Raw genomic sequence first — 22,095 nt, 5'->3', positions numbered from 1 at the left:
TTGACTAAATTCATTTGGTAACTCCCTAGCCTTGCAAATTTCTTATACACTCAGTTTTATCTTTTCTTTCTATTTCTATTACCTTCCTTTCTTTTTTAATTTTCTTTTTAATCACAACTGACTTTTTTGGTGGTATCTTATGAGAGGCTTCAACAGACCAAAACACTTAGGGAAATAATCCACCATGAGTAAGAATCAGCAGACACAATAAATAACAGAATTAGACGCCCAAGCATGTCACATAATAGAATCATAAAACTACAGCTGCTGGTATATATACAATGAAATACTATTCAGCCATAAAAAAGAATTAAATTTTGTCATTTGCAACAAGGATGGACTTGGAGGGTATTATGCTAAGTGAAATAAGTCAGACAGAGAAAGACAAATACTGTATGATATCACTTATATGTGGAATCTAAAAAATACAACAAACTAGTGAATATAAAAAAAAAGAAACAGACACACAGATAAAGAACAAACTAGTGGTTACCAGTGGGGAGAGGCAATATAGGGGTAGGGGATTAAGAGGTACAAACTATTACGTATAAAATAAGCTACAAGGATATATTGTACAACATGGGGAATATAGAAAATATTTCATAATAACTATAAATGGAGTATAACCTTTAAAAATTGTGAATCACTGTATTGTACACCTGTAACTTGTATAATGTTGAACATCAACTATACTTCAATTTTAAAAATATGTTTTTAAAATATATCTCCTGGGTATTCTGTAAGGTCACCATGAAAAACGACTGGACCTCAATCTTGAATTCTTTCAGATTTGTGCTTCTTTGCAATCATGATTCTGCAAACACTGGTCACTTTTCCTTTCATACAATCTCTATTTGTTGAATTCTTTCCCATCCCTAAAGGCCCAGCACAAATATCACCTCTTCCAGAAAGTCTTCCTTGATTCCTTTAGCCAGCTATGATTGCTCATTTTTATTACTTCCTATGATAATTTTTTGTACCTCTTATGATAATCTTCACATGTTGCCTTACATAGAAATCTTGCCTGTCTCCCTCTATTCCTGCCAAAGATAAATTGCTCAAATTTTGCAGGAACCCACAAAAAATAAAAACATTGACCCAATACTTTAGATAGATATGACCAAACACTACAGCAATGGAGTCAACACCAATATTTTCTTTATTTCTTTATTTATTTTTTAAAATTTATTTATTTATTTATTTATATTTGGCTGCATTGGGTCTTTGTTGCTGTGCGTGTGCTTTCTCTAGTTGCGGCGAGTGGGGGCCATTAGGCACGTGGGCTTCAGTAGTTGTGGCATGTGGGCTCAGTAGTTGTGGCTCACGGGCTCTAGAGCGCAGGCTCAGTTGTTGTGGTGCACGGGCTTAGTTGCTCCGTGGCATGTGGTATCTTCGGGACCAGGGCTCGAGCCCATGTCCCTTGCATTGGCAGGCGGATTCTTAACCACTGTGCCACCAGGGAAGCCCCAATATTTTCTTTAGATTGCTAACAAAAAGATGTCCTAACCAAAGGCTACAGTAGAATGGTCAATAAGCCATGTAGAGCCGATTGATGTTCTAAAGACAGGTGTCTCCATGCTGACCACTGTACTAGTAATAACCACTTGCACATTAATACCATGTCATTTATTAATTGCTTTAATTTATATTATTTTGTTTTCATTTTCATAAGCGTCCTCTAAGGTAGAGAATATTATCTTCACTTTATAGATAAGAAATATGAGGCCCAGAGAGGTCTGAGGTCACATAGGAAGTTCAGGGCATACTAGATCTAGAAACAAATTCTTCTTATGTCCAACCTGAGGCTCCTTTCACTGTCCTGAATCACTTTTTTTTTTTTTTTTTGCGGTACGCGGGCCTCTCACTGTTGTGGCCTCTACCGTCGCGGAGCACAGGCTCCGGACGCGCAGGCTCAGCGGCCATGGCTCACGGGCCCAGCCGCTCTGCGGCATGTGGGATCCTCCTTGACCGGGGCACGAACCTGTGTCCCCTGCATCTGCAGGCGGATTCTCAACCACTGCGCCACCAGGGAAGCCCCTGAATCACTTTTGCAAAGCACCCAGCACATCAAGTTTTAGCAAGGCCAATCCTCTCCCAGAGTTGGTCCAACCTAAACTGGCTTCCCTAGGACGTACCTGCCATCCATCAGCAGCAGAACAGAACGACTGTTGACTTGATTGTCGTTTTGGTGCCTTTTCTAAAATTACACAAGAAAAAGTTCAGGAAATAGACACAAAGCAAACTGCATGTAGAAGGTTAATATTTTGAAGTATTATTCAATGTAGTTCCCCTTCTTTGTAATTCTCCCTCACCCCCCTCCTTCACCCTCCCAACCCCAAGTCTTCCTACCATAAAAACCAGGCCAAGAAGCTGATTGTCTCTGAGAAACTGGGGATGGAGGTCAGAAAAAGAACCAAGGGAGAAGAAAGAGACAAAATCTTGGCTTTAATATCAAGAGTCAAAGCCTGGGGTAATGAGAACAAACAACTTACGTCAAAAGCCACAGAGGAGAGAGTGCAAAATGAGGCGTAGGACTAGAACCTCATACACCTTGGCAGGTGCAGGGAAGTTAAGTATTCACAAGCATACAGCTACCCTCACCCACAACCACAGTCAGCATAAGAAGCCTCTACCATGGATGCAGTGAGGAAAGAGGAATAGAGGTCCATTCAAAGACCAAATAAGACGGTGACAAATAAGGGTATGTCCTGATGCTACGACTCACACAAATCCCCTCCTTCCAGTTGAGATTACTCCCTGCGAAAAGGGTAGGACTGGGAAGAGGGCAGAAAGGATCCTGCATTTGTCGGTTTATCCTAAAGAGACTGAGTTCTAAACCAGAAGTAACTAGGTGGGTTATCCTGAATTGGCAAGTTTACTTTTCAGCTTTCATTAAAAAGGGTCGAGATGGTGAGGTGCTGGTTATGAGCTACATTGAGTTTAGTTATAGAAAATTAAGTTCTGTTTTTGCACACCTGAGTTGTGACTGAAATTTCAACCACTATATGTGCTAATTCTGGTTTTAAAGAGTTACAGAGTTAAAGAGCTGGAGAAACAGCCTGCTCTCAAACTTTGTTATAAAAATCTATCCTGTCAAAGTCAGAAGGACTCTCTTAGGGAAGCTTCAAGCAGGTCAACAGGATGGACTTCCCAAATCCCACTAGTAGGCATAGTGCTGGTTCCTCACCCTCACCCTTCCTTGCTGGGCCTGCTGTAAAGAAGCAAAGAGGGGGCTTCCCTGGTGGCGCAGTGGTTGAGAGTCCGCCTGCCGATGCAGGGGACACGGGTTCGTGCCCCGGTCTGGGAGGATCCCGCATGCCGCGGAGCAGCTGGGGCCATGAGCCGTGGCCTCTGAGCCTGCGCGTCCGGAGCCTGTGCTCCGCAACGGGAGAGGCCACAGCAGTGAGAGGCCCGCGTACCGCAAAAAAAAAAAAAAAAAAAAAAAGGAAAAAGCAAAGAGGAAGCCATGCAGCACTCACTGAAAGCAAGTTTCTCCCTCCAAGGCCAGGAAAGGAGTCAGCCTCTGTTATGTCATGATCTTTCTAAAACCAGAGGGTTGCTAGCTATGTGTACATGATAGAACTGAAAGTTGGAAAGGGAAATAAGGGAGAGTTGGAGAGGAGAAGAGCAATGTGGAAAGGGGAGATAAGAGCAGGAGAAAGCAGGGGGGACAGAGGGAGGAGGGAAGAGGAATGTGAACATGGGAGAAGGGTGAATGGAGAAAGAGGGATGAGAGCAAATCCAGAGAGAGCTAGCTGAAGGAAGAGGTGGGTTATTAAAAAGGAGATGGAAGGAAACCTGGAAAAAGGTGGCAGTAGGAAGAAAGAGAAAGGCCTTGCATTACCCCTTTCTGGCCACGTATGGCTCACCAATCTTGGGCTTAAGGGAATTTCATATTCCTCTGGGATGGATAAGGACATAGGGAAAGGAAACACCTCTTTCCTTTCAGTGCTTCTTCCTAGCAAAAGGTAGTCCTGGGGAGTCCTTCTTGCCCCCCCACAGCCTGACTGGGTACAGTGAGAGACTAGAGGCCCAGGAAGCCACTTCACCACGTCGTCGACGGCGTCTTTCACTGCTGTTATGGACAGCACCACCATCAGGGGCACCACAGTCGTGTACCATGCCAAGGAGGAGATCTGGGGAATCAACTGAAAGAGGGATGGGGAGGGAGACTCGGGTCAAAAAACTTAAAGGACGGTGTATTCCCTCCCAATCCCCACCCCACCACCATTTCCCCCTCCCTAGATTTATAATAAATTCAACTATCCTAGTTGCTTTCCGTTGTTGTAGCCTCCAGACAACCACCCAAATACCAGGAAACACCTCCTAAGAAAGGATTAAAGAAGAGGAGATGGTAAATTGCCATGTATCTGTCCTGAACTCTAATACCTTTGTCTTGATGGCAAAGAGCCATTTCTCCTCTGATAATGAAGGTGCTGGGGGTAGGGCTGTAAGAGTGGACACAGGAAAACCACATAACCTCCCACACCCCTCCAGCACAAGGGGAAATGAGATGATCCGCCTCTCTCTCCCAACTTGTGCCTACCCTGCTCTGCTCCCTTGCCCTGTGCTTGTGTTCTAAACCATCCTCCCTCAGCACTCCCGTGTGTTAACTTTCTGTCAGGGAGGCTGGGACAAGGAGGAATGGGATGGCAGCTGAGGTTGGGGTGAAGAGTCAAGTCTGTGGCCTTTTATGGTTAAGCTGAACTGTAGCCGTGCAGCCATGATGAGGGAGCACCCTTTACTCGGGACTTGGCGACCCTGTCCCCTTCCTCTTGTAGAGGCTTGTTTCACCCTGGCTAATCCTGACCACAGCTACTCTAGGAGACTGGCCTGAGACTCCAGCCATCCATTTGCCTGTTATCTAAAGAGAGAAGACACCTCTCAGTTTAAGGAGGAGAAGGACTGATTATATAACCTGACCCCAGAGAGGCTGATACAATACTTTGTGGAAAAGGCCCTAAAAGGCAATACCTGTAGGAAAAGCAAAAAGAGGAAATATGCATTTGCAAGTCTCTGGAACTGTTCAAACAGGTTCATAGGCAAGAAGTTAAAGGCATTATATTTTGAGGTCTTGATGCTATTGTTCTGTGAGTAAAAGAACACAAGCACAATTAGACGAATGGAAGACCCCACCTCCCAGTCTTAACAAAAAGGACCAAGACCACTTCATAAAACGGGAAAAAGCCACAGCTCCCCAACATAGTGGGGGGAAGGAGGGAAGAAGTGTTTTTCTCCCAGCCCCCTTTTCTTTGAGGCCTAGAGTATGCAAAGTTGGCAGAGCTGATCAATATGGGACATTTTTAGGAGGGGCAGGATTTATTTATGCCCTGAATAGAATTCTTTGTTTATTAATGCCATTGATAATAATGATGATAATAAAATCAACAACAATAAAAACTTACACTTGTTGAATAGTTACTATGTGTAAGGCACTATCCTAAGCATTTTATATGGAGCAACTTATTTAATTCTCACAACAGCCATATGAAGGGAGTAATATACTATCAACTTTTGAGGACGCAGAAATTGAGGCACTGAGGTTAATTTATTTGCCCAAGACCACACAGTTACTTGCAGAGTTGAGATTGTGCTGTCCCCTGAGCCCCAGTTCACTTGTACAGCCATCCAAATGCTTTTTTTTCTTAGAATCAGAAATCTTTCAGTTTCATCTTACCCTATGACCCAAGGTCCTTCTCAGCCCTAAATAGCAGGCAAGTTTGCCATTTGTTTTAGCTCTACTCAGAGCTCTCTAATGAAGCTTTTCTTAGCCTGGCAAACCCATTTTGTTGTGCCTTTACATGTTGCTTTCAATGCCGAAGGATATCAGATGCCAAAAGCAAATTACTGTCTTTCAACCTTAGCCCACTGAAGGTTCCTACACTGGTTGCTGTCAACAGTGGAGACTCACTTGCCCCCTAACTGTCCTGACAGAGGTCTGAATAGTTTTGGCCTACATCTAAGCTATTATTTTGCTGAGTGAAAATGGGAACTTGCTACCTCTTCAATCCTGATCTCACGATGTTGACAAGACCATCTTACTTTCTACTTTGGGGTCTTCAGTCGTTTGACCTAAGACGTGAGAGTTTGAATCTAAGAGCTCAAGAAAAGCAGAAGAATGAAACCAAATAATCCCCTAAGGACAGGGCTTCTCCCCCACCGTCTCCACCTATAGGGCCTAATGAAAGAATAAACCCACCTGCAGTCCTGAAATACAGATACTGCTCAAGCGTGAAGAATCTCTTGCTGAGTCCTACCTTGGGAAGACATCTGAACTCTTCTGTCAGAGAACCAACATCATTCTGTACTAAGGCTAAAACTTGCCTTGGAAGCCTAGATAGGCTACCCAGTCAAGCCTTGCCTAAGGTCTATTTCCCTAGGGGAGGGAAGCTGGTCAAACATTTTAGCACTTAGGAGTTTAAAGATCCAAGTTAAACCTAGGATTTCCTTCGTGTTTCTCCATGATTTTCCAATTAATGATCAATCAAACACTATACATTGCTCAAGGTTTGCTCTGTTCACAGCTCTATTATGGGCTATGCTAGTAGAGGCTGAAAAAGAGTTAAACAAGGTCTGTCCTGGAGAGCTCACAGGTATGTCTTGAAAGGAGTTCTAACTAAATGACCGCTAAGGTCCTTCCTAGCTCTGAGAGTAGGTTATTCTAACATAGAAATAGTTTTCTTTGATCATAAGATACTCTGAATTTCTCGGTGCTTAAGTCCAGACGACTCTGATACTTGGATCCAAAGTTCTTTTGACCTTTTACCTTACTGAAGCAGCTGGCTTTCATTACTGATTTTCCATTTGATTTTATAGTTAATGTATTTCAGGCTTCTATTCATTTGGGTAGCATTTGTTTAGAAAACAAAGACAAAAGCTATCCCGATTCTGTCTCAAGATAAACATATCAGTACTTCTTTACTAACTTGGCAACTACAGTGTTTTGTTCTACTCTTAAATGTCAAACCAGAAGCAATATCTCAAGAATGTAGAACATCTGCTTAACTATGAAATTCCTCAGTGTTTGGTTCTTTTGGCGTGATAGAGGTGGCAGATTTTGGTTTGGGCTATTTATTTATTTGGGCACGGGTACCTGTTTGACTGGTAAAGCGGGGTATAGAGAACAGAAGGCCAAGTATATAATGAGAATCAGTAGTTAGGGGATTGAGAAGAGGAAAAGGAATGGAAGTAATTAGAGAAAAAGGATGAAAATGAGCAATGGGTAGGCAGGGAAATGAAATGGTTGTTAAGTACATAATAGTCAAACCTGTTTATTTATTCATCAGCTATCCATCATATGTTTATTGAATGCCATTTATGTGCCAAATATTGTGATGGGAACAGTAGTTACAGAGATGAATGAAACTTGTACCCTTTTGTCAAGGGGTACTAGTTTCTTGACGAAAGAAAACTAACATTTTTTTTTCACAACCATATTTAACTCTAACAATCACCATGTATGGTGAACATTATTATGCTCTTTTTATAGATGAGGGAACTGAAGAAAAGAAGTTAAATAATGTGCCTAAGGATACAGGTTTAGTAAAGACTAGAGCTGTGTTCAAACTCAGGTCTGTCTGATGCCAAAACCTAGTTTTACTGCACCATAGAGCTTCTTATGTAGCTCTAGAAGGTAGAGAGGGGGAAACCTGTTCCCATGGCCATATCCTAAATATTGTTATTATCCAGAGCCTCTCTAACTCAGAAATCATAAATATCCTACAGAGACTACAAATATGTATATCTATGTATATATATTATACACTTATAGCACTATATACATATATCTACATGTGTACAAAGTAACATATATGTAAAAACTGCTTGTAATTATAAAAGATTGGAAACAATCCAATGTCAATTTAAAAGGAAATGGTTACATAAACTATGCTAAATCTGCCTAGGAAATACTATGCAGTTGAAAAAAGAAGGAAAAAGCTATCATGAAATTATAATTATGAAAACATCTCCAGGACATACTGATAAGGTTCAGAATAGTTTAAGAAAGTGGGAAAATGAGAATATATATTTGTATTTGCTTTATTTGCACAAAGAAGCACTAATAAAAGTGGTTCCCTATAGGGAGCAGAGATGAGGGCAAGAATAGGGTGTTGGAGCATGACTTTTAAACATATATCTTTTTATGAGTTACTTATTTATAAATAAATTAAAAAGTGAAAAAAGAATCCAATAGAAAATGGGCAAAGATCATTAACAGTAGTTTCCATAAAAAGAAATACAAAAGGCTAATTAACATGAAGAGATTATTGCTCTCACTCAAAATTAAGGAAAGATAGATAACAAAATGGCATTTTTCATCTAAGAGTCTGGCAAAGATAAAAAAGATTGATAATATCAAGTCTGGCAGGAATATGGAGAAGTGAGCAGTCTTTACTATAGGTAGAAATATAAATGGATATAATCTTTTTAGAGGGAAATCTGGCAATATGTATCAAAAATTTTAATGTGTTTTCCTTTTGACCCAGCCAGTTCACTTCAAGGAAACTCTCATAATGTATATTCACACGAATGTGCTGAAGTATATGTAGTATAATGGTGTTCACTTAGGACCACTTATCATAGCAAAACACTGGAGAAATTTTTTTGGAGGGGACACCTGCATATAAATGGAGACATTTAAAATGATAATCAATAAGAAACTGGTTGAATAAATTAAGGTATATTGATACAATGGAAAACTCTGCTGCTATTAAATGAATTAGGAAGGTCTACACATATTGTCATAGAGAGATGTCTAAGTGAAAAAAGAAAGTTGTGGAACTATGCTTTCATTTGTGCAAGCTACAGTATTTCTTTTCTAGAAGATATATATAAAACCCAAAATTTGAGACACATTCTCCCCTGAGTCTAGGTCACCGGATTAATTTGGTTTCTGAGCCCTCACTGTACCAGTCCTCATTGTATAGGAGCTTGAAAGAAAGTAGAACCTATGTTGTAGGATCTACATCTACAAAGAATTTCCTGCCTCACTGACAACGGGGATTATTAGAGGAAAATACCAGCCCCTTCCTGAAATAGCTAGAGACCTGATACTCACCGGATATCCGAACAGACTGTTAAATTCTCTGTTGTTGGCTTGCAGATACCTCTCTTGTTCTGAAAAAGAAGAGAGAAATGATGAGAAGGATGCCCCTCTGTAGATCAGCCTGGGATGCTGGCTGCTAATGAAGACTTCACTAGCTTCTCACACTTTCTCACTGAGGATATCTGCCCACAAATAGGATTTTGTCTCTTTATTCAAAGAATCAAGAAATACAATAAAAATGGAAACCCTAAAGTGTTTGTTGAAGCTTTCTAGAGGCAAGAGGACAAGTAACTTCTGAGGACTTCTCCACCATTAATGCTTCTAGTAATCCTAGATTATGTTTCCACAGACAACAAACTGGTGTGCACCAACATTACTGCCAAACACAGAAACCCAGTTCTCCTTCATAAGTTAATTACAGAGCCATAGTTTAAGATATCTGAGGTTCTTTCCAAGGCAGCCTTTCCTAAACTTGCTTGACTAAATTTGAATTAATAACTAATTACTGAGCATCTACTGCACAGAAACCAGTGTGCTGGATGCTGTGGGGAGATAAAAAGATGAGTAAGGCAGAGTCCTGACTTCAAGGGACTTGCAATTTAGTGGAGTCAGCCTGATAACAACAACACATAACAAAATCATCACATCAAAACACATAGGTGTTAAAAACTATTACAAGTAGACCATTATCATGTTATGAAAAGTATTAAAAATGTATATTATCAATAGATCTTTCTGTCCTGAATAAAACGTTCCTATAGCCTCTTCAATTCTTCATTGGTTTGACAAGCATTTACTGAGTTCTTAGCAGGTGTCAGGCCCTGTGTTATGAACACTCACGTACGAGTTTTTATGTGAACATGTTTTCATTTCTCTTGGGTATAAACATAGGAGTAGAATTGCTGGGTCATATGGTAACTCTAGTTTTAACATTTTGAGGAACTGCCAAAAAGGTTTTCACAGCAGTTGCACTATTTTACATTCTCACTGACAATGTATGAGAATTCCAATTTCTCCATATCCTTGCCAACACTTGTTATTGACTGTGTTTTTTATTTTAACCATCTCAGTGGATATGAAGTAGTATCTCATTGTGATTTTGATTTGCATGTTCATAATGACTAATGGTGATGTTGAGTATCTTTTCATGTGTTTTATTGAACATTTATATACCTTCTTTTTTGATTTGTTTGTTTTTTTAACGAGAAAGGAATTTTTAAATTAATTAATTAATTTTGGCTGTGTTCGGTCTTTGTTGCTGCCCGAGTTCTTTAGTTGCAGCGAGCGGGGTCTACTCTTTGTTGCAGTGCATGGGCTTCTCATTGCGGTGGCTTCTCCTGTAGCGGAACACAGCCTCTATTTGCACAGGCTTCAGTAGTTGCAGCATGTGGGCTCAGTAGTTGCGGCGCATGGGCTCTAGGGTGTGCGGGCTTCAGTAGTTGTGGCGTGCGGGCTCAGTAGTTGTGGCTCATGAGCTCTAGAGTGCAGGCTCAGTAGTTGTGGCACACAGACTTAGTTGCTCTGTGGCATGTGGGATCTTTCCAGACCAGGGATCGAACCCATGTCCCCTGCACTGGCAGGCAGATTCTTAACCACTGCGCCACCAGGGAAGTCCTATATATCTTCTTTGGAGAAATGTCTATTCAGATTCTTTGCCCATTTTTAAACTGGGTTAATTATCTTTTTAATCACTGAGCTATGCATTCTTTATTTATTCTGAATAGAAATCAGTTATCAGATATGTGATTTGCAAATATTTTATCCCACTCTGGTTTTAAATGTCATTTTTATAACGTACTAAATTCTAACATATTGAATATAATTCTGGGTTTTCTATTAAGTTCCGTTGTTCTATCCATCTTTAAAAATATTTTTTTAAAATTGAAGTACAGTTGGTTTACAATATTGTGTTAGTTTCAGGTGTACAGCAAAATTATTCAGTTACACATATATATATATTTTCAGATTTTCCATTATAGCTATTATAAGATATTTAATATAATTCCCTGTGCTATACAGTAAATCCTTGTTGCTTATTTTATGCATAGTAGTTTTTATTTGTTAATCCCATACTCGTAATTTATCCCTCCTTCCATTCATCTTTTAAATTATGTAACTTTTAATATAGGATAGCAAGTCTTCTTTTTTAAAGAAGACTTCTTGGCTGCTCTTGTCTATTTTCTCTTCTAGATAAACTTCAGAATCATTTTGTCCAGTTTGCTCAAGATTAGGGTTTGTTTGTTTTTTTTTTTAAATAAATTTATTTTATTTATTTAATTCTGGCTGTGTTGAATCTTCATTGCTGTGCATGGACTCTCTCTAGTTGCGGTGAGCAGGGACTACTCCTCATTGTAATGCGTGGGCTTCTCATGGCGGTGGCTTCTCTTGTTGTGGAGCACGGGCTCTAGGCGTGCGGGCTTCAGTAGTTGTGGCACGTGGGCTCAGCAGTTGAGGCTCACGGGCTCCAGACTGCAGGCTCAGCAGTTGTGGTGCATGCACTTGGATGCTCCAGTGGCATGTGGGATCCTCCTGGACCGGGGCACGAACCCGTGTCCCCTGCATTGGCAGGAGGATTCTTAACCACTGCGCCACTGGGGAAGCCCCAAGATTAGAGTTTTGACTAGAGATGAAGACAAATAAAATTTTATTCACTAAAATTCTGTGGATGGAGTGAAAGTGGGTTATTAGAAAAGGCAGAGCTACCTCCCACGGGAAGAACAGTCAGGTCTGGAAAATCACACTGCTTTCCTCAGGGGGCTAAGATGGTAGACTTCTGAAAGCTGAGGAAAGAGCCAATGATAATACAGGGACTTTTATAGTTCTTCATGTAATTTCCTTTATTCCTCCTCTTATTGTCAGCAAAAATGACTAAACATCATGAAATCAGCACAAGACTAAATTTCTTACAGAAAATATAAGGGGCCAAAGTCTGCACAATGGGCAGTGCTTGAAGTTCAGATATTTGCACAAATTGTAGGAAAGGTGAAACTGGGATGTTTACCTCCTTTTACTCAAGGATTTGAGTATACAGATTTGGAAATTACACAGATTGATCTGGAGAGAGTTGACCTTTTTGCACTATTAGTCCCCCATCCAGTAGCATACTACATCCCTGGAGGGAGACTGGTGTGACCCCAGGAAGCCATTTCTTTGTGCATGATGATCATGTCTGTACAATCAGCTTGCTAGCAATACATAAACAAGTGGCTATAAGTCTTCCCTGGGCTAGTTTACCACCCAGCTATGCAGCTTATAGTTTGTTCTCCTGGACCTAGTGTATTTCTTTCTTGCTTCATTCTTGTGATTACTAGGATTAGCTGAATAAAGAGAGGGGAAGTTGAGATGGGACTGATAGGATGTTTTGTTGTACTCTGTTTTGACTAGTTAGTGGCTTATTTACAATCTGGTGATACAACAGCTTCTGCTAACCATTGTAGCTTAGGTTATCCAAAGCAGTGGAACATGTATGGCTCAGATAATTTAGCTGTGTCTAGGATGTAGAGCTGCTGCATGGCCTATACTCTTTCTGCAGGGACTTTCTCAGGGGCCCAGATGGCTGCCTGATTAGGGCAGAGTACCAGGGTAGTACTGGTGTTTCAACTGACGTTGAGATTTCCAATCCACGAGCAGGCTACTTTTCTACTATGTTCATACTCAATTTGCTCAGGCATTGGTGAATAAAATCAGTCTCTCTCATGTCATTTGCCCCTCCAACCATACCCAACAGACCAGCACAGCCCCTCAATTTATTCAAAAATATTATTTTATGCCTCTTGATAAAGTTCTAATATTTTCTTATTGAATTTCACATTTCTTATTAAATTTAATCCTAGATATCACTCTTTTTTTAACTTAATAAAGGTCTAACAGGTTTTCCCAGTAATTTATCTGGGTGCAACAGGCTATTCTCTCTAAGCCCAGCAACCCCAAGGGATACATGGAGTTGAGGCTCTGCAAAACAACTAAATACATACCTCCCTCTTTGAGTTTAGGAGTAAAGTAAAGCAGGTAAATCCCAACGTTCAGAGCCTGAGTTGGTGGAGACAGATTGAGACTTCTAAGTGGGGGACGGCATTAACCAACACCTAGTTCTGGCTCTTTGATCCCCGACCTGCTATGAAAGAAAAGGAAAGAAGAAGGAAAGTAGGATTTTCACCAGGAAGGGAAGAGCAACTGAAGGCTATAAAGTTGGTTTTAATAAGATGCCTCTAAAAAAAGGAAAAGCAGGAACAATGAGAAAACTGGTTAAAACTTCAGTTTGCACAACCATCTAGGAGGAGAAACTAAAAGTCTGAGAGAAAAAGAAGACAAGCTTAAGGAAAGAAGGTAGCAAGTGATGTTTGAGATAATAAAGGCAGAAAAAAATTTTGGATGAGATAATGAAAGATTAATTCAAGATTCCCTAGGGCTTGTGAATACTGTTGAGAAAAGACTGGGATGACCAAGTGTTTTCCCCATCACTTGTTAATTCAAAGTTTACTTCTGTTTGGCTGAAACAAGAGTGACAAAATGTGAATTATGGATGAGAGGTTAGAACTACAGAAGATTGAAAATTAGCTTAGACAAGGAGAGTCTAGGAGATGGTCTAGTTAAAGTAGTCATGGCTATGGAATTCAAGGGGGCAAACACCTAGCTCTAACCTCTGGTGACTGTGGAAAATGCATCCTTCATTGGGAACTAAGGGTTGAGTCTACAGCCTGTTCAGCGAAGGCCTGGTTTCACAAGGACCTGTGCTGAGAGCTGGCCTGAGGGTGGTAAAAATCACTGAAATGAAAGGGTCAGACATCTTGGTGAAGCAAGGCAACTTGGTATTATAAAATGTGCAGTTGACTTAGAGTTAAAAACATGGCAGGCTTCCACATAGGAAGAACATAGGAACTCGGGACTTCCCTGGTGGCACAGTGGTTAAGAATCTGCCTGCCAATGCAGGGAACATGGGTTCAAGCCCTGGACCGGGAAGTTCCCACATGCCGCAGAGCAACTAAGCTCGTGCACCACAACTACTGAGCCTGTGCTCTGGAGCCTGCGAGCCACAACTACTGAAGCCTGCATGCCTAGAGCCTGTGCTCCGCCACAAGGGAAGCCACCACAATGAGGAGCCTGCGCACCACAACGAAGAGTAGCCCCCGCTCACTGCCACTAGAAAAAGCCTGCAGGCAGCAACGAAGGCCCAACGCAGCCAAAAATAAATAAAATTTTATATTAAAAAAAAAAAGAACATAGGAACCATATTCAATATCTTGTAATAACCTATAATGGAAAAATAATCTGAAAAAGTATATATAACTGAATCATTTTGCTGTATACCTGAAACTAACACAATATTGTAAATAAACTATATTTCAATTAAAAAAAAAAAAGGACATGGACAATTGAGTCAGACTTCCAGGGTTCAAATCTCAGTCTTTCACTCACCAGCTACATAGCCTTGAGGAAGTTACTTAACCTTTCTGAGACTCATTTTCTTCATCTGTAAAATGAATGATAATAATACCTACTCATAAAGTTATTGTGAGGATTAATAAATTGAGGCATGCAAAGCATTTAAGAACAATTCTCAATACATCAAAAAATGCTCAGAAAATTTTAGCAGTTCTAGACTGGGCTTTGTGACTAAACTGTTAAGTGACTTAGGGCAAGTCATTTTCCATCTCTGGGCTTTAGTTTCCTCATGTGTAAAACGGGATAGTAAAATCTACCTTATATGCTAATATGAGGGTTAAATGAGATGGTACTCATAAACTGTCTACATAATACCTGACACATCAAAAGTACTCATTAAATGATTTTTTTTTTGTCCTTTATCTTATGCTATGTCAAGGAGATTCCACAAGGATCACTGATACAGTTGTCTGTGCTCAAAGTAGATTTTGAACTTTCAGCTATCTCCTGTGGATATACTAAGCTGACTCAGCCAGTAAAGAAGAAAGGGTACAAAAGCCACAGTCTAGTGATGGAAAATCCCTTGGTGGGATGTTAGTAGAAGAGAAGTGTCAAAGTAGGAGAAGCCTCTAAGTATGTACTTAAGAGTTTTGAATCAAATGCTAGAGTGAAAAACATAGCTCTTATACAATCTTGATGTAATACAATCTCAAGTTTTAGGAGTTAAAGCTACAGAAAATTGGAGATGCACCCAGACAAGGAAATGGCAGAAACTGAAAAGGAAAATGGGCTCTGTAAGAGGGAACTGGAAAAAGTGGCACACAGAAAGGAAAAGAAGCAGGAGGAAGAAGGAGGGAGGGAGAAAAAGGAAGTCAGGCCAGGTGGTCAGGAGGCAATCAGTCTTAGGAGGTTCTGAGCAAATACCTCCTTGCTCACAGTGCGAAAGCAATCACAAATAGGATTTTCCAACTAAAGACAGAAGAGCAGTGAGATGACCTTTGGGAGTGCAAGTCTCTAACCAGTAGATTAGTCAAGGTCCCCTCTCCTTACACCACCAGACTCCCAGATCAAGTAAGCCCAGGTGCTGGTGAGAGAAACTCAGCAATAACCCCCTGCTGTCATTCTAGATCAACAGGCCTAGGTGATTTCACCCAAGTCACTTAATGCATATGACTGAAACTTACCCATCTCTAAAAATCAGTGAAGAGAGTGCCAGGGGAAGGATAACTGACCAAGTTCTGGAATTTCTTAGATTCCAAATGATCACAATTTATCCTAGTAGTCAAAAAGCATAATTGGAACATTATAGCTATCAGTTGATTTAGCTGCCCATATGGCTTCCAGTCTTGGGTACACAAGAACATTTATATTTCATCTCTCCAGACTGCATCCCTAAGATATCTGGAGTGCAGTCACCAGATGATATTTCTATCTAAAGAGTGGTACGAAGAATAGCTAAATGACATAGCTGAGATTCATCATGGGAAAGTCCAGGGTCTGCGGTCCTGCAGAAGAGGCAGTAACTAATTTGCTGTCTCATCACCATTTCATTACATGTTTGTGTTTCAGTCTACCCATTGCTATGTCTCATGGTTTACATTCAGCTCATTTATAATACTTCTAGTACCATCTTCTCCCACTAAACAAAGACCTCCTTAAAGATAGAGACCATGTCTTTTTTTCTTTTTTCTTTTCTTTAAATCTCTGTATCCCACTGGTTAGCTCAGCATTAGGCCCTGGATTTAACACATATTTGTTGAATGAACAAGCACACAAGTGAATAGATGCTTAGAAACACATTCTGTTGAATCATGGTCAGATTTCTGTCCAAACCCCTCCAAAGGAGAATAATCACCTCCTCCGCCTTGTGGGAGTATCTATATAATCACAGAACAGCTGGACTGAAAGAGAAACCCCAGCTAAGACTAATTCTTTGTTGATCTTTCTAAGGTCAGCAAACAGGAGGATAATCAGCATGACTGAAGAGGGTGGGTAGAGTGCAGTGTCAAAAAGAACCTGGAGAGGAAGCTCTCTAAAACCTTGAATGTCGTGGAAAGTCTAGTTCTTGAACTACTGTAGCTCTCCTGTTACCATGCCTCTGATCATCCTCTGTAGCTTCACTAATTCTTCTGTCCAAGTTTAGCAGAACAAGACTAGAATTGCTCAAAGGACAAGACACTAAAGAAAAGAAAGATAGTAAAAAGCAAAAAACAAAAAAGCAAACCCTCATTTATTAACAGGATGTCATACAAGATTGATTTGGCTGACACAATTCAGGATGTGCTCAAAACCAAAGTCCCCTCCCCCTACTCCTCTTGGAGACCTTCGGTTTTTTCCCCTTTCCTCTCCAAGGGAGAAGCTGACAGAAACATCAGCTGGGAGATGGGAGTTGAGAGTGGTGCTTTACCATTCTGACCTCATTTGAAATGTAGAACTAATGATTTCTCATCAGTGTGGTAAAGGTAAAAACCGTCATGTTTGACTGAACTACTAGACATCACTTTCAGTGCTTCTCAATCGTAAAATCTTCCTTGGGATAGGAGATGAGAGGTTGGGAAAGTTATGATAAAGGCCATCAGAAACAAAATGCCATTCACACAAAGCTGGACCTAAGAGCAAACCCTGGTGATGCCAAAGAAACAATTTAACTATAAAAGATTCAAAATTTAATTCCCTTTGTTTAGCATTGCCAGATTTAGCAAATAAAAATACAAAAACAAAATAAGTCCCAAATATTACATGGGGCATACTTACACTAAAAAATTATTCATTGTTTACTAAAATTCAAATTTAACTGGGAATCATGTATTTTATCTGGCAACCCTGACTTCTACTGAGGTCAAGAAAAGTGCCTACAAATTAATTCAATTGTTGCTTTAAATTTTCTAAACAAACAGAATTCTAGAAACAAACAATTCTAGAAACTAGCGCTAAAAGTTTTAGATGTCTGTTTTATTGAGATATAATATACATTCTATATAATTCATCTATTTAAAATAAAATGTACAATTCAATGGTGTTTGTTATGTTCACAGAGTTGTGCAACACTGATGTCTATTTTTTTGTGTTTATTTAGATGTGGTGTTGCATAGGATTCTATTACTAAGGCTCTGATTAATTTTCTGCCCTACATGCTACAATATCTATGCCCTCTTCCTTCCTACTATTTCTTCTTCTTTCTAGTTTCTCCAACTTAGTTTTTTTTTCCTTTGCGATTACACTTTTTTCTTTAATTGTTTTTCAAATCACCAAAGTAAAGCAAACATATTTTACCTGTAGAAGATCCAAACTCAAAAATATATAGAGAAAAAATATAAAGTTTCCTTTCCCACGCCTTCTCCCTTTCCTAAGGAAACCACTGTTAACAGATTGGCGTATATCCTTTGGGGGTCCCTTCCTTAGAGTATTTACTCACAAACATATACATATACACAAACACCTATATGTGTTTTTTAAACAAATGAGATGCTACTATATGTATTGCTCTGCTAGTTGCTTTTTTCTTTTCATAATATGTATTGTAGATCTTTCCATGTCAATACATACAAGTGTATCTCGCCCTTTTGAATTTACTACCTATCAATACTTATTAATAATTTTTACTGTTGTGTTGTGGTAGTGGTGATGATAACGATGATATTTGTATCAATATAAGTGTATGGGGGGTAAAGCTGAGGGAAAGGAGAAGTATAATAAATGGGACAAGCTTGTAAACTCTCCAGGACAGAGGGAACTCTGTAGGTACTGTGCTAGGTAGATAACTTAGTAGATAAACTCAACATATGTGCAAAACAGTAAAGTAAAAGTTCAAGGCAGGATATTAATAAGATTTACAATGAATTGTAGAAACCCAAGAGAATTGAAGTCCACACAAAAACTTGTACATAAATGTTTATAGCAGCATTGTTTATAATAGCCAAAAAGTGGAAACAATGTAAATATCTATCAACTGATGAACAGATAAACAAATAGTCGTGTGCCCATACAATTAAATGATATTCAGCCATAAAAAGGAATGAGGTACTAATATATGCTACAATATGCATGAACCTTGAAAACATTAAGTGAAAGAAGCCAGTCACAAAGGCTACATATTACTTGATTCTATATATATGTGTATATGTTATGCATATATCATGTGTAGAATAGACAAGTCCATACGGATAGAAAATAGATTAGTGGTTGCCAGTGGCTGGAGGTGGGGGGAATTGGGAGTGATTCCTAACGGGTACGGGGTTTCTTTTGGAGGTGATGAAAATTTTCTAAAATTGAATTATGGTCATGGTTCACAATTCTGTGAATATACTGAAAATCACTGAGTTGTGTGCTTTAAAATGGTGAATTTTATGACAAGTGAATTATATCTTAATAAGGCTATTATTTTTAAAAATTATAGAAATCAAGTACTATAGGAATTCAAGAAGGAAAGATAATGCCAGGGGCGTGGGGGGCACTGATGGCTAGAGTTACTGGAGAAGGCTTCATAGAGGACTTGCACTAAACCTAAAAGATGAATATAGATTCAATATATTGATAGATGTAGGGAACACGTATCTAGGCAGGAAAAAAGAACTTAATGAAATTTTCAGCACTGAGACTAGACAAGTTGTATGATAGTACAGTAGGTAGGAAGAGTCTGAAGGAGGCAGGAAACAAGACTATAAAGTCAGGCTTTTAATGCAGGCTAATGACCTTAAATTTTATCTAGTAGCTGACAAGGAATCCCAGAAAGATTCTGAGCAGGGAAAAACGTGATAAAACTGGAATTTCAGAAAGATTAATATGACGTATTTACAGAGGAACAGATTGCAGAATAAAGACTTAAAAGATTGCTGCAATAATCAATGCCTGAAACAGTGAGAGCTTGAACTAAGAAAGTAGTGAAAAATAGAAAGGCGAGAGTAGGTAAGCAAAATGCTGGAACCAGTCAACATCCACTCTATGTACTATGTGTTTTCCAACCAGAACAGGCTGATAGCCTAGAAAAGGGCAGAGTTACCTGCCAAATACTGGGTTTGCCACTGTTATTTTGTTGACTCAGGCCAACAGGATGGACCAGGATTAACTGCTCACTGCTCCAAACAGCACAAGCAATAACTCTACTGCAGTAGGTAGACTTAGCCTATCTGAAGGAATTCAGACCAAGAAAACTGGTTCCAATTACTTCTCATTGGTAAAAATTTTGACTTTTTGAAATGATCCACATTTATAAACATTCAAGTTCTTATTTATCTTCCCGAATGGGAGCACCAAGCTCTTATAAATTACTTTTTACATAAATGTTTACCTAGTATTTACCATGTGCCAGATACTGTCCCAAGTGCTTTACAAATATTACCTCATTTAATCCTCACAACATCCTTACGAGGTAGCACTATTATTAGCCCCATTTTATGGATGAGAAGCTGTAGCATAAAGAAATTAAGAGATTTTCCCCAAAATAACAGTAAGTGGTGGAGCTAGGATTCAAACCTAGACAGTATGGCTCCAGAATCCACGGTCTTAACCACTGTGCCTCCCATATGACCTTGACTTCCTAGCACTTACCGTCGATATAATTTGACATTTCTCTGTGCTGTTATTTAATGTCTTATTACTTAATTAAAGGCTGTCCCTCAGTAAACCATAATCTCCATTAGGGCTGGGATTCTGTGTAGTTTTGTGGCTATTGTATTGCCAGCATGTAGCACAGTGGCATTTGGTGATCAATAAATATTTGTTGAATAAATTAATCAGTCTTTATTGACTATCACATTCTTCATTAACCTTGAACTTACTGCTCCCTAAAGTATTTTGTCCTCTATATTTTCTTTTCTTAAAAAGTTATTTATTTATTTGTTGAAGTATAGCTGATTTACAATGTTGTGTTAGTTTCTGGTGTATAGCAAAATGATTCAGCTATATGTGTCTATATATTCTTTTTCGGATTCTTTTCCACTACAGTTTATTACAAGATATTGAATATAGTTCCCTGTGCTATACAGTAGGACCTTGTCATTTACCTATTTTATATATAGTAGTGTGTATCTGCTAATCGCTAATCCCAAACTCCTAATTTATCCCTCCCCCTCCTTCTGCCTTTGGTTACCATAAATTTGTTTTCTATGTTTGTGTTTGGTTCTGTTTTGTAAATAAGTTCATTTCTATCATTTTTTTAGATTCCACATATAACTGATATCATGTGACGTTTGTCTTTCTCTCTGACTTACTTTACTTAGTATGATAATGTCTAGGTCCATCCATGTTGCTGCAAATGGCATTATTTCATTCTTTTTTATGGCTGAGTAATACTCCATTGTGTGTGTATATATATCTATATCTTCTTTATCCATTCATCTGTCAATGGATGTTTAGGTTGCTTCCATGTCTTGGCTATTGTAAATAGTGCTGCTATGAACATAGGGGTCCATGTATCTTTTTGAATTATAGATTTGTCTGGATATATGCCCAGGAGTGGGATTGTTGGATCATACGGTAGCTCAATTTTTAATGATTTGAGGAACCTCCATACTGGTTTTCCACAGTGGCTGCACCAATTTACATTTCCACCAGTGTTGGAGGGTTCCCTTTTCTTCACATCCTCTCCAGCATTTGTTATCTGTATATTTTTTGATAATGGCCATTCTGACCGGTGTGAGGTGGTACCTCGCTGTAGTTTTGATTTGCATTTCTCTAATAATTAGCAATGCTAGCATCTTTTTTCATGTGCCTACTGGCCATCTGCACGTCTTCTTTGGAGAAATGTCTATTTAGACCTTCTGCCCACTTTTTTTTTTTTTTTTTTTTTTTTTCTCACTGTTGTGGCCTCTCCCGTTGCGGAGCACAGGCTCCGGACGCGCAGGCTCAGCGGCCATGGCTCACGGGCCCAGCCGCTCCCCGGCATGTGGGATCTTCCCAGACTGGCGCACGAACCCGTGTCCCCTGCATCGGCAGGCAGACTCTCAACCACTGCGCCACCAGGGAAGCCCTCTGCCCACTTTTTGATTGGGTTGTTTGGGTTTTGTTGTTGTTGTTGTTATTGAATTATAAAAGCTGTTTGTATATTTTAGAAATTAAGCCCTTGTTGGTCACATCGTTTGCAAATATTTTCTCCCAGTCTGTAGGTTGTCTTTTCATTTTGTTTATTGTTTCCTTTGCTGTGCAAAAGCTTATAAGTTTGATTAGGTACCATTTGTTTATTTTTGCTTTTATTTCTATTGCCTTGGGAGACTGACCTAAGAAAACATTGTTACGATTTATGTCAGAGAAATGTTTTGCTTATGTTCTCTTCTAGGAATTTTATGGTGTCATGTCTTATATTTAAGTCTTTAAGCCATTTTGAGTTTATTGTTGTGTATGGTGTGAGGGTGTGTTCTCGCTTCACTGATTTACACTGTGTTCCATATTCTCTGTTCATAAGAAGATGCAGGAGAAATTGGTCAGTTAGGCTGTTTTCCTCAACCCTCTCTCTTTCAACAGTTCTGAGAGTAGGAGAGGACTTCTTGCTTTTTCCTTCTTTTGGGAGCTCCCTGACTTCCTCTTCCTAGAACCAGGGCCTGTGCCCTTGGAATGGGCTCCTTCCAGGAATCAGACAACTGCATAATGACAGAAAGTAAAGAAGGTATAGTGTGGCCTTAAATCAGTGACCTAATTTCCTTCTCTGCACCTTCTCCACTCCTCAAAAGGAA

At 39.5% G+C, this 22,095-nt stretch overlaps 1 protein-coding gene across 1 annotated transcript in view; it reads right to left on the bottom strand.

Annotated features, from left to right (window-relative positions):
• The window catches only part of LOC103075836 (probable phospholipid-transporting ATPase FetA), a 112,991-nt gene that overhangs the window by 47,770 nt on the left and 43,126 nt on the right, over positions 1 to 22,095 (bottom strand). Inside the window, exons 3-6 of the mRNA XM_007456019.1 lie at positions 9,059 to 9,117; positions 4,975 to 5,088; positions 4,050 to 4,148; positions 2,136 to 2,197 (exon numbers count right to left, since the gene is read on the bottom strand). Coding sequence (XP_007456081.1) covers positions 2,136 to 2,197; positions 4,050 to 4,148; positions 4,975 to 5,088; positions 9,059 to 9,117 — 334 coding nt within the window. The remainder of the gene's footprint in view (positions 1 to 2,135; positions 2,198 to 4,049; positions 4,149 to 4,974; positions 5,089 to 9,058; positions 9,118 to 22,095) is intronic.

This window comes from Lipotes vexillifer, unplaced genomic scaffold, assembly GCF_000442215.2.
Source record: "Lipotes vexillifer unplaced genomic scaffold, Lipotes_vexillifer_v1.1 scaffold920, whole genome shotgun sequence".
Taxonomy (NCBI): domain Eukaryota; kingdom Metazoa; phylum Chordata; class Mammalia; order Artiodactyla; family Lipotidae; genus Lipotes; species Lipotes vexillifer.
Note: the sequence above shows the minus strand (reverse complement) of the source record. Positions and strands in the feature narration are given on the sequence as shown.